Below are 12,974 nucleotides of genomic sequence, written 5' to 3' on the forward strand. Positions count from 1 at the left end.
CCAGTGGAGACTAGCGTTTTTTTATTATCAGAACTCTGGGATTGTGCTTGGTCATTTCATCCATCAGAATTCTTAAATCCTCCAAAGTTGGTTTTCTCTACTATGTTGTTATATAAATTGTCTCCTGATTCTGCTTACTTAACTCATTTCATATAGCTCTTCCAAGGTTTTACCTGAAATTGTCCCTTTTATCATTTCTTTTGGCATATTCCATTACATTAACATACCATAATTTGTTCAGCTTTTTCCCAATTGATGAGCACTGTTATAGTTTCCAATTCTTTACTACTATAAAAAGAGCTCCTATAAATATTTTTGTACATATAGGTCTTTTTCTCTTTATGTTTTTGGGAATAGAGAAGTAGTATCACAGGGTCAAAGGGTATGGAGAGTTTAATGTCTTTATGGACATAGTTCTAAATTGCTTCCCAGAACGATTCACCAATTCATACCTTTGCCAGCTTTAATTTTTGGCGATAAGATTGTAATACTTTTTTTCATCCCCCCTCCTCAGGACCAGCACACTATAGGGAAGAAGAAAAGAGCCCCTCAGCTTTGCCTTTCACTAACTGTGGGTTAGCATCTTCATTGACTTGTCATCCATTCATTGGAAATTTTGTTTCATCTACCACTTTTATTTAAGATACTGGGAATTGATTTTTGAATACAAACTACCACCTTGTCCCACACACATACACAAAACCCTTTGACATCATATAAAAGTCAGGCTCAAGGTGATTTGATGTAACTTCTTAATTGGACAGAAGGAAACTGAGATAATCTAACACTTTGATAATATTCCTATATGTTTTCTTGAACACTATGGGTGAAGGGAGGCAGAGACCAGAAGAATGTACAAATGTAGTGACTGATTTCTCTGTCACTTAGGTTAAATCAAACAGCAAGTATTTGAGCACCCTAATTAGATTTATGAAAACATATAATAGTACTTGTCCTTAAAGAATTCACAGTCTTTTGGAGGCCAAGGACAAGAAGTACTCACATAAAAAGTTAAATAATACAAGTCAAAAATTCAAAGGCAGTCACAAGACAAGTTTTTGATTATTTGCTAAATGAAATATTAGAGAATGAGTGCTAAGAGACAAGAAGCTAGAAGTCCCCAGCTCTGTAATGCCCTGAGAATTGGACTTGAAATAAGTAGGATTTGATCTGGACTTTGAAGAATGGCAGAGGAATTGTTTCATTCTTTGAATCCCCCGAAGCCAGTGTAATTATTGACTTGTAGTGGGGAGTAGATGAGAATATGTTGATTAATTGATAAGATTCAGGTAATTGGAAAGAAGCAGAGCAGGCATTCCAAATTGATGAAATCTGTGTGATTTGAGGTGGGAATGAATTATAACTTATATAGAAAGCATAATAGAATAGTGTAGTTTAAGCTTCAGATTCTTTGAGAAGTGTAGTGGTAAATAGAGCAAGAAAGAGAGGCCAGGATCAAATTATAGAGAGCATTGAATGGCAGACTAAGGAATCATAGGGTTTGTCCTGTGAAAAACAGAGTTGAAGATTTCTGTGCAAGAAAGTGATAGGGAAAGATTGATTTAGGAACAATATGTAAGATGCAACCATAGATTTAGTTCTTAGAGGGAATCCAGAGGTCATCTAATCCAGATCTCTCATTTTACCGATAAGGAAAGGGAAACCCAGAAAAGTTGAGTCTTAGAACAGTTCACACAGTCACAGAGAAAGGATTTACAACCATATCTTCTGATTGCAAATTCATTTTATAAAGGAGAAAGAGATAAAAAGATAAATTGGGATAGGATAAAGAGATACATTAAGACAATTTTACAATATTCTAGGCATAAGGGCAAAAATTTAGGTAGCTGAAATAAAAATGAAAAGGAATGCATATAAATGTGAGACATTTTGAACAAGTCATTAGGGTTTTGGTAACTGGCTATTGGAAACAAAGGAAAAGCTAATGAGACAGGGTAACTAGAAGAATGATGGACTGTTAACAAAGGAAGGGAAGTTGGAGAAAGACCCAGTTATGGGGAAGATGCTAATGAGCTTAGTTTTAATATGGAGTTTAAGGTAACAGCAAGGCTTCCAACTGGAAATTTCCAAAAGACAATAAGATATGCCTGTAAATAAAAAAAAGTAGCAGATGCCCTGTGATGAGAATGGTTAGTCCCTCATTGTTTCTCTCTCCATTCTGACTGAGCACTGCATTTAACTGGCCTGCCAAAGAAGAGCTCCTGAAGTACCCATTCATGCTATATCTGGGAGAAAGAAAATTGGGCAGAACTCCCTGCTGCCAATCACACTCCTCCCTTACACAGTCAAAACCCCATAGGAGGTACTTGAATCAAAGTCTTGCCACACAGTTTAATTATTTTATTTCATCTATCAAGTGGATGTTGGCAGTTGCTGTATATCATTAGACTTTCTCAAAACCATTTGACACCACAGGCTGTGTTTGTGTCACACTCATTCCTCACAGGGTCATGCACACAAGTGACTGAGGTAACTGTGGAGTCCCCTTTCTGTAGATTTCCTAAAGCAAGAAAGATTCTTTGTGTCCTATCTGCGTTCAGTATTATTGGGCACACCATCAGGAGAAAAGACTCAACTTCTTAAGGGGCTATGTCAGTCTCAAAGGGTCCACTAACCATTAATCATGGTGGAGCTTTTTAACTTAGCTTATCAGTTCTCTTATGGGTATTTTAGAACTTATTTCAGGAAAATGATGGGATCTGATTCTGTTTCCATTTAATGAATTACCAATAAAGATTCCTTTATTCTAAATAGGCAACCTTTTACTTATGAATATATTACTTAAAAATAAGGAATGTAGGAAAGCAGATGAAGTCATAATAATAGCTCACATAAATACACAGTATTTTAAAGCCTTTCCTGGGGGAAGCATTTTCCTCATTCTTTGATTTGGATACTATAAGAACTGTTGTCTCCACTTTACAGATGAAAAAACTGAGACTCAAAAGTTACTTGGGTGTAGTCATACAGATGCTAAGTATCAGTGAGGACTTGAACTCAGGTGGTCTTATATTAATATTAAACTCAGTATTCTTTCTACTTTATTACATTTAAAAGCATACAGATTTCTCTTTTCAAATGCAGATGTGATAAAGTGTTAAACTTTTTGAGTTCCTTCCAACTCAATAATCTGTAATATTATTGTATTCTTAGTTTTAATTTGAATCTTAGCATATAGTAAGCATCTAACCAAACATTCATTCATTCATTCCTATTCCTGCTCTGAGGTTCCCTGATACCACTGCCAGTAGCTGAACTCAATGCATTTCCCAGAGAAATAACATTTCAGTATAGTTAAGGTAGCACCATTAATACTTTCTATACTTTGGGTATTTGATGAGTAGAATGACAGGTTAACCTAAATCAAAGCATTGTTTGAATAAAAAAATTAATTCCAGCTTCTGAATAACCTACTTTACAAACTTTTGGAACATAACCTGTTCACAAAGAACTTTTTAGTATGTAGAGATTAATGTTTATTTCCAGGAAATTATGCTCTTAATAGATTCAAATTAACTGTTGCCTTGATTTATCCTGTGATATTTGTTCCATCTGTAAAATGTCATCTTGACCTTCTGTAAGCTTTTTTTTTCTTTTCTTCTTCCTTCTTCTTCCTCCTCCTCCTCCTCTTTCTCCTCCTTCTTCTTCTTCTTTTTTTTTTTTTTCTCTCTCTCTCTCTCTCTTTCTCTCTCTGTTAAGTGACTTGCCTAGGGTCACACAGCCAGGAAATGTTAAGTGTCTAAGACCAGATTTGAATTCAGGGCTGGTGCTCTATCCACTGCATCACTTCACTGCTCTAGGAATCCAGCTTTTTAAAGAAGCATCCTTCAATTGGGAAGTTTGGGTTTCTCTCTTATTCCATACAGATCTTTTTCTGGTTTTTTCTTCCCTTTTCCTGAGTTTTGTTGTTGTTGTTGTTGTTGTTGTTGTTGTTGTTGTTGTTGTTGTTGTTGTTGTTGTTGTTGTTGTTGTTGTTGTTGTTGTTGTTGTTGTTGTTTAATTCTAAAGGCAATTTTGTCTTCCATTAGAGGCAGGGTTTTCTTTGGTCTTCACAGTGATAAAAATGACTTTTTTGTACCCTAGCTAATGATTTTGAAAGCTATACACCTTTCTCTCCTTCATTTAACTGGAACATTAACTCCAGTTAAATGCAGTACTCCAGTAGTACAGTACTACTGTACTTTTAATATTCAGTAGAAAAAACATTGGAGCCAAAGGATTTGGGTTTTTGACCCAGCTCTAAACTTAGTATATATATAACCTTGGGCCTCAGTTTTCTCATCCATAAAATTAAAGGATTGAGCTAGGTGACCTCTAAAGTTGACTCCAGCCCTAGACCCAATTTTGACCTTATGAACCCTCTGGGGGTGTGTGTGTGTGTGTGTGTGTGTGTGTGTGTGTGTGTGTGTGTGTGTGTGTGTGTGTGTGTGTGTGTGTGAAAGAGAGAGAGACAGAGACAGACAGACAAGCACACCCACACCCACAAAATGAGTGGGGGATGAGATGGAGAGGGAGGGAAAGGCAGATGGGCCCAAATCTTTGTCTAAAACCAGCCATCTCTCCCTCATATTTAATCCTCATTTTCTGTCTTTTGAGAGTTGTGACAGAGAAAGGTAGATTAGGGAACATGGAAAGCAGGTAAACTGGTCTCCTGCCCTCCTCTGCCCTGTCTTTGCTACTGTGATATCCATCAGGGACTTAAATGATTCTAGACAATCCTTCAATCATGTTTATTTAGTATGATTAGTTTTCCTAAATTTTCTAAAATAGAGGTGTTTCCCCAACAGTCTTTGCTGCAAATGACAGGTCCTTGAAATGCCTCTTATAGATTAGTCCCACCCATCTTTTGCTAACTCAAGTCACCTTAACTTTTCCACACATTTTAATTAACTATAATTAATCTGTCCTTGTTTGTCTTTATGTATATTATACATATACTTTTTTTTCCATTTGTGATCACTTTTTGCCCAAGAAAATTTTATGTGAATTCCAGTTATATAAATATATAAAATAGGTATATAAATCAAACATTGACTAATAATAAATCATAATTTTGTGACTCCCATGTTCAATTACTTAACCTCATATGAAGCTTTGTGTTACATATTTAAGCTATATTGGATTACTTGTCGTCTAGGGGCAGGGAGAGAGGGAGGGAGAAAAATTTGGAACACAAGGTTTTTCAAGAATGAATGTTGAAAATTATCTTTTCATGTATTTTGGAAAATAAAAAGCTATTATTATTATTACTATTTTCAGATTTTTATTTTATTTTATTTTTTATTAATTTTTATAATTATAACATTTTTTGACAGTACATATGCATAGGTAATTTTTTTTTTTTTTTACAACATTATCCCTTGTACTCCCTTCTGTTTCGAATTTTTCCCCTCCTTCCCTCCATCCCCTCCCCTAGATGGCAGGCATTCCCATACATATTAAATATCTTATAGTATATACTAGGTACAATATATGTGTGCAGAACCGAATTTTGTTGTTGTTGTTGTTGTTGCAAAGGAAGAATTGTATTCGGAAGGCAAAAATAATCTGGGAAGAAAAACAAAAAAAAAGCTTGCAGTTTACACTCATTTCCCAGTGTTCCTTTTCTGGATGTAGCTGATTCTGTCCATCATTGATCAATTGGAATTGGATTAGCTCTTCTCTATGTTGAAGATATCCATCAGAATACATCCTCATACAGTATCATTGTTGAAGTGTATAATGATCTCCTGGTTCTGCTCATTTCACTTAGCATCAGTTAATGTAAGTCTCTCCAAGACTCTTTGTATTCCTCCTGTTGGTCATTTCTTACAGAACAATAATATTCCATAACCTTCATATACCACAATTTATTCAGCCATTCTCCAATTGATGGGCATCCACTTAGTTTCCAGTTTCTGGCCACTACAAGAAGGGTTGCCACAAACATTCTTGCACATACAGGTCCCTTTCCCTTCTTTAAAATCTCTTTGGGTTATAGCCCAGTAGTAGCACTGCTGCATCAAAGGGTATGCACAGTTTGATAATTTTTTGAGCATAGTTCCAAATCATTCTCCAGAATGGTTGGATTCTTTCACAATTCCACCAACAATGCATCAGTGTCCCAGTTTTCCCACAGCCCCTCCAACATTCATCGTTATTTGTTCCTGTTATCTTAGCCAATCTGACAGGTGTGTGGTGATATCTCAGAGTTCTCTTAATTTGCATTTCTCTGATCAATAGTGATTTGGAACACTCTTTCATATGAGTGGAAATAGTTTCAATTTCATCATCTGAGAATTGTCTGTTCATATCCTTTGACCATTTATCAATTGGAGAATGGCTTGATTTCTTATAAATTAGGCTCAGTTCTCTATATATTTTGGAAATGAGACCTTTATCAGAACCTTTAACTATAAAAATGTTTTCCCAATTTGTTACTTCCCTTCTAATCTTGTTTGTATTAGTTTTGTTTGTGCAGAAACTTTCTGTTCATATCCTTTGACCATTTATCAATTGGAGAATGGCTTGATTTCTTATAAATTAGGCTCAGTTCTCTATATATTTTGGAAATGAGACCTTTATCAGAACCTTTAACTATAAAAATGTTTTCCCAATTTGTTACTTCCCTTTTAATCTTGTTTGTATTGGTTTTGTTTGTGCAGAAACTTTCAGTTTGGTGTAATCAAAATTTTCTATTCAATAATGGTCTCTAGCTCTCCTTTGGACACAAATTCCTTCCTCCTCCACAAGTCTAAGAGGTAAACTATCCTCTGTTCTTCTAATTTATGTATGATTTCGTTCTTTATGCCTAAATCTTGGACCCATTTTGATCTTATCTTAGGGTCCATGCCTAGTTTCTGCCATAGCTATTATTATTTTTAAAAAGCAGCAACAGCAGCAGCTTTGTGTTAAACCAGGAACTTCCCAAGGGGCAGCTACTACATTTGAAATAAAACACCTAGGTTTGGGACCCAGCTCTGTGGGCTAGCTACATGATGGAAGGAAAATCAGCATCCTTTTCAGAAATGCAGTTCTTGTTGTACCAGTGGCCCTTTCCCAACAATAGCCTTCTATCATTAATTTAAAGTCTGTCTTTGAGAGGAGAAAACTTGTTATTCCAATTATAATGAAAAGTTCCTAAGTACCCTGTCTCTGACACTGGGATCTCTACAGAATCTAAAGCTAGCCCTCCTCTGGAGTAGACACCTTGCTCTCTAGTAGCCTTGATTCTTCCTCTTGTGTGTTGACTCTGGTATCCATCTCACCTGTTAAACTCACTGTGTTGATGGCCAGCGGTATTCCTGTCTCTTGGCCCTATTTAGGAGGAGGAATTATTTTGGTGCTGCCAGGAATTCAGGAAGTCCCTAAGGGTTTGTTTCCATCTGTGCCAACCTTGGCTGGGTGCCAATCTGTAGATTGGTGATGAATTTTTGATACCCTAAAGATTTCTGCCCCACTGGTTTGTCAGTAGGAGGAATTTAATAATGAACCTTTAGAAACTTGGCAATTCACTTGGCTTCCCAATTTCCCTGTGTTAGGAATATTTTGTCCTTGGTGAGAGTGAGGCTCCTTGAGTGACCTTGTTGCCATCGAACTATCATGTTCCCAGAGAAGGTGAACTAAGGTGGAGTGAGGTATGAGAGTTATTAGTAGCTTTTGTGCTTTTACATTAAGCTTTATTAATTTACAAATTCCTTTCCATATTCATTATCTCACTTTAACTTTACAATGTAGGCAGAGCAGAGCTTATTCTCATATGGTGAAAAAAGGAATGGGGAAGAAGCCTTATAACCTTGAGGCCAGACTGGCAGGAGTCTGTTACAGTCACTTATGCCTCATTAAGCACCTCCTCTGCCTTTGGTGATGGGTACAAAGACAAATGAAATAGTTCTGTTCTTTGTGGCCAGACCATATGTATGCAGGCAAACAGAAACAAAATGAATACAGAATAATTTTTTCTGGGAGAGATTACTAACAGTTATGAGATCTGGAAAGGCCAGGAGTCCCTGCTCAGAATTTAAGAAACTGGAAATGAGTCATTCTGTCTTAGGAAGAAAATGAATGTATCACAAGAGGCTGTGGTCTTTAAATCAAAGTCAAATGTTCAGAAAAGGCCAACAAAGTTTTTGTGATTAAGTTATGTGTGTGTGTGTGTGTGTGTGTGTGTGTGTGTGTGTGTGTGTGTGTGTGTGTGTGTGTTTTTAACTGGGTTAATTTGGGATTTTTTTTTAAACTAAGATCTGAGACAGCCAGGTAGCAGAGTGGATGGAGAGATGGGACAGGAGTCAAGAGCTATTGTTGTTCAATTGTTTCAGTCATATCCTACTCTTCATTACTCCTATTTGTTTTTATTTTTTTTGACAAAGATACTGTAGTGGTTTGCCATTTCTTTAATGAGGAAACTGAGGCAAACAGCATTAAGTGATTTGCCCAGGTCACATAGCTTTTAAGTTTTGAGCCAGATATTTTTTTAGGCTTTTAAATAAAATATGCAAAGATAGTTTTCAGCCTTCACCTTTGCAAAACCTTGTGTTCCAAATTTGTCTCCATTACCCTCCCCTTTTTCCTCCTCATAAGATAGCAAACAACCTAATATAAATTAAACACATATAGTTCTTCTAAACATATTTCCATATTTGTCATGCTGCATGTCATGTTGATTTTTAAAAATCAGATCAAAAGGGAAGAAAATGAGAGGGAAAAAAATAAGGAAAATAACATCAAAAAGGTAAAAATACTATGCTTTCTCTGGATGTGGATAATACTTTCCATGCCAAGTCTATTAGAATTGGCCTGAATCACCTCATTGCTGAAAAGAGCCAAGTCCATCACAGTTGATCATCACATAATCTTGTTGCTATGTACAATGTACTCTTGGTTTTACTCACTTCACTCATCATCAGTTCATGTAAGTTTCTCAAGGCCTCTCTGAAATCATCTTGCTGATCATTTCTTGTAAAGTAATAATATTCTATAACATTCATCTGTACCTTATTCAGCCATTCTCCAACTGATGGGCAGCCAGAAACATTTTTGCACATGTGAGTCCTTTTCCCTTTTTTATGATCTCTTTAGGATACAAGCCCAGTAGAGAAACTGCTGGATCAAAGAGGATGCACAGTTTGATAGCCCTTTGGGCATAGTTCCAAATTGCTCTCCAGAATGGTTGGATCACTTCACAACTTCACTAGCAATGTATTAGTGTCCCAGTTTTCCCACATCCCTTCCAGCATTTATCATTATCTTTTCCTGTCACTTTAGCTAATCTGAGAGGTGTGAGGTGGTTTCTCAGAGTTGTTAATTTGCATTTCTCTAATTGATAGTGATTTAGAGCATATGACTAGAAATGCGGCCAGGTTTTGACTCATGAAGATGAGTCTTCCTGGCTCTAGGCCTGATTGCTCTTTTAACTTTTACACCAAGTTGCTGGATTCAAATCCAGCCTCATATACTTACTAGCCATGTTATCTTAGGCATATCATTTCTGTTGGGAGGGGGGGAAGGAAGGGAAAAAAGGTTAAGAGGGAGATAGAGACAGAAATGAATGTAGACTCTTCACCATGTCAAGGAAATTCAGGGTACCAAACTTTGTCCTAAGTATAGTGAATTACTTTCTGAACTTTCCAATGTTACCAGCTTTCCATAGTTTATATGTGCTTCATACCCCTCTCCTTGCTCTGACATCCTATTTTAGTCCTATCAATTAAACAATAGTAAAGTACTCATTATCAAAATAAAAGGGTTCACTAATCATTACCACATAGCAGCATAAAAAACACATTTAATGTTAATTAATGATTTCTGACCACTTTCAGATATAATAAGAAGGCAAATTAAGTACAGTTTCTTTGGAATTGGTAAGATGTTCCTTTTTATACACAACAGATTCCATACCCCTATGTAGACATATGAGTTGTCAATACATATTTTCTTGCCTAGAATCAAAGGTCTGAGTTTATAAAGATAGTAACTGGAGCTTGTCAGTAGTCCTGTCTTTTTGTCTCTTGCCCTCATCCAAAGTTTCTACTAAGAACATCAGAATTTAGATCATGTTTGGGTCTCTACACAAAGTTAGAAAATACTTCCTGTGGAGGCATTCAGGCTAACATTAGAAAGAAAGATTAGAAGGCAGGCTTTATTTACCCTAATTAAAAGATGCAAAGGACCTACACTAGAGTAAACATAAATTTTTTTCCCCTGAGGCAATTGGGGTTGTGACTTGCCTAGAGTCACACAGCTAGGAAGTGTAAAGTGTCTGAGGACTCAGATCCTCCTGACTTCAGGATTGGTACTCTGTATACCACTGCAATACCTAACTGCTCCATAAACATAAATATTTAAGAAAACTTTTCCTCTTTATTGGGTATCACCACCCCAAGGTCCTGTGCAATCTTTTAGGTTTAGAATTTGTGTTCCCCTGGGTGAGATCTCCCTTTAAAAGGAAAAAAAATTTGGATCACTAGTGACCAGTTTCTCCCCTGAATCTGCACAGTCCATATACCTCACAATAACAGCAAAGCGCACAGTTTGGATTTTGCTCATCCTTATGGCTCTGTGCTTCTCAGTTCCCACTTAATCCAGAAACTCAGTGTATAGATCCCAAAGCATGGTCCAGGAGCCTCTCCCTTGAACAAAGCTCCCTAGAAGGGATCACGTGGATGTGTAAACTTCCCTCTGAGGAACCTCCTGCTCAGTGGCCTTCTTTTTAAAAGGCTGACTCCAGGATAAGTGCATAGGTATAAGTCCTAGCCATTGAGGGCTTGATTCTTTATCCACAGTGGCTTTCAATGAAGCAGCTCAGGTCCAGACAAAGAATTAATCTCATAGAAGATGTCATCATTGCTTGAACAGTGTCCTTATTGGTAGACTCTGAAAACTTTGGTGTCATATGTAGAGTCATCACTGATAGCAGAACAAAGGTCTGCAAGGTATAAGATAATGTCAAGTATTTAGGTCTGTATAAATTCTCTTCCTCAAATCTTTTGAGTCTCTGATGTTGCAGATTTCCTCCTATGTCATACAGTGCCATAGGAACAGAAGTCTTTCACTCAGTCTGTCTCAGAATCAATAGGACTTGAACTAGACAAGTTTTATTTTTTAGTGTTGTCCCCCTTCTTTCTTCCTTTGCCACCATTTTAAGCATCAGGAAGGTTGATCTTATGTCTAGGGCAGGCCATGGGAAAAAGGGAGCTAAAGCCTCAAGACTTTGTCTCACCTCCACTTTTTGTACAGGGTGCGGACATTGTAAGAAGATGAAGCCCGAGTTTGAGAGTGCAGCCGAGACCCTCCATGGAGCAGCAGATGTAAGTGCCTTTGCTTTCCCCTTCCTCCTCTCTTTTAACCCTTTTCTTTAAGAAATCAGCAATAAGTGAAATCATAAAAGAAGCTTCTCCTTACAGATTATTTATTTGTTCTCTTATTCCTTTGAGCTCTTCAGCACTTATCATCCACATATTGTTGCTACCCACATATATGGTCTCTTCCAGCATTGGGAAAATGTACAACAAACATTCTGTCTACACTGGAAACTGATCACCATTTTCCTTATTCTTCTGGGTGCCTGAGTTACCTTGGTCCTGGAACTTCAATCCCAAGGGCCTTCCTTTTGTCCTCTGGGACCTTCAAGCTTGGAAATGAGTCCTGTCTTCTTTTAGAGGAGTTAGTTTAAAAGTTTCACCTGGGTATCTTATTTCAAAGTGGATGGGGACAATGATGTGACATCTTCATGCTTGCATTGGTGTAGTGAGTCTGACTGACAAGCAGCTCTCCACAGAGATGTCTGGGCATTGGTTAACTGCTGTTGGGAATTCATTTGTCATCTTAGCAGCTCTGAGCCTGATACTTTGACCCATAGTTTTCTCTTTCCCTATTCCAGAGTCCAGGTGTCCTTGCAGCCATTGATGCCACTGTCAATAAAGCCACTGCAGAACGATATCAGATCTCAGGCTTCCCTACACTAAAATATTTTAAGGATGGAGAAGAAAAGTATACCTTGCCACAGCTTAGAACAAAGAAGAAAATTATCGAGTGGATGCAGAAGTAAGTTTTGTGATATTGAGATTATATCCAGACTTCTGGCACTCAGCCACTTGTGATTGCTCTGGGAAGGAAGAAATATATCAAAAGCCTAATTTCTTCATCTCAGAGCTGTCTTCATTTAAGATACATTTAATTCCAGAATCCAACAGCTATGTAGTTTGTTGGTAATGCTTTCTAATCCATTGAGTTACTCTTATCCCTTTTGGATAAGATTTTCAAAATCCTAGTAAAGTGCTTGCACATCTTTCCCAAAGGATCTTTTCATTTAATCTCCTTAATCCCTGGTTACATTTTTTTCCTTCATTTTTTTTTTTCTCTGAATAAAAGTAGGAAAATGAGGTGCTTGAAATAGAAGAGCCAGTGTGCTGATTGGTCTATCTGCTTGACAGGACCCAGAGTTTAAAAGATGAATTCTGAGTTACCTAGGACAATGTAATAGAAGCACAGACATAATCAGAGACCCAGATGCTGTTGCCAAACTTCTTTTTTCCATTTAAAAATTCTGTAAGACTTGTTTGCACAATTTCCCAGGGAATAATTATGCCTTATGGATAGATGTACTCACAGGGAGACTGAAGGCAAAAATGGACAGAGTACTTCTTACGTGCTTGAGGTCCCACATCAGCAAAGACCATAGCAACTTCTTCACCTTCTCTTCCAAAACACATATGATTTAAACATAATCTATTTCTAGCAATAGGAGATCTTGTGGTGAATATAGGAGAACGAGGAGATATGGTTTCTCACCATGGAGAGCTTTTAATGCGATACTGCGTTGTCCTTGCCATCAATGACTCTGCTTTCTCATGGATCAGACTAGAAAGATATTGCAGGGGGCAACTCCCAGGATCCTCACAAAACAATACAGAAACAGCAAACTATGTATATGCCCAGGATTCAGAATTGAATAATCATAAATCTTAGATGGATTT

At 37.2% G+C, this 12,974-nt stretch overlaps 1 protein-coding gene across 1 annotated transcript in view; it reads left to right on the forward strand.

Annotated features, from left to right (window-relative positions):
- The window catches only part of PDIA5 (protein disulfide isomerase family A member 5), a 187,375-nt gene that overhangs the window by 139,583 nt on the left and 34,818 nt on the right, over positions 1 to 12,974 (forward strand). Inside the window, exons 12-13 of the mRNA XM_074301401.1 lie at positions 11,236 to 11,306; positions 11,879 to 12,042. Coding sequence (XP_074157502.1) covers positions 11,236 to 11,306; positions 11,879 to 12,042 — 235 coding nt within the window. The remainder of the gene's footprint in view (positions 1 to 11,235; positions 11,307 to 11,878; positions 12,043 to 12,974) is intronic.

The sequence above is a fragment of the Sminthopsis crassicaudata genome, chromosome 3 (assembly GCF_048593235.1).
Source record: "Sminthopsis crassicaudata isolate SCR6 chromosome 3, ASM4859323v1, whole genome shotgun sequence".
Taxonomy (NCBI): domain Eukaryota; kingdom Metazoa; phylum Chordata; class Mammalia; order Dasyuromorphia; family Dasyuridae; genus Sminthopsis; species Sminthopsis crassicaudata.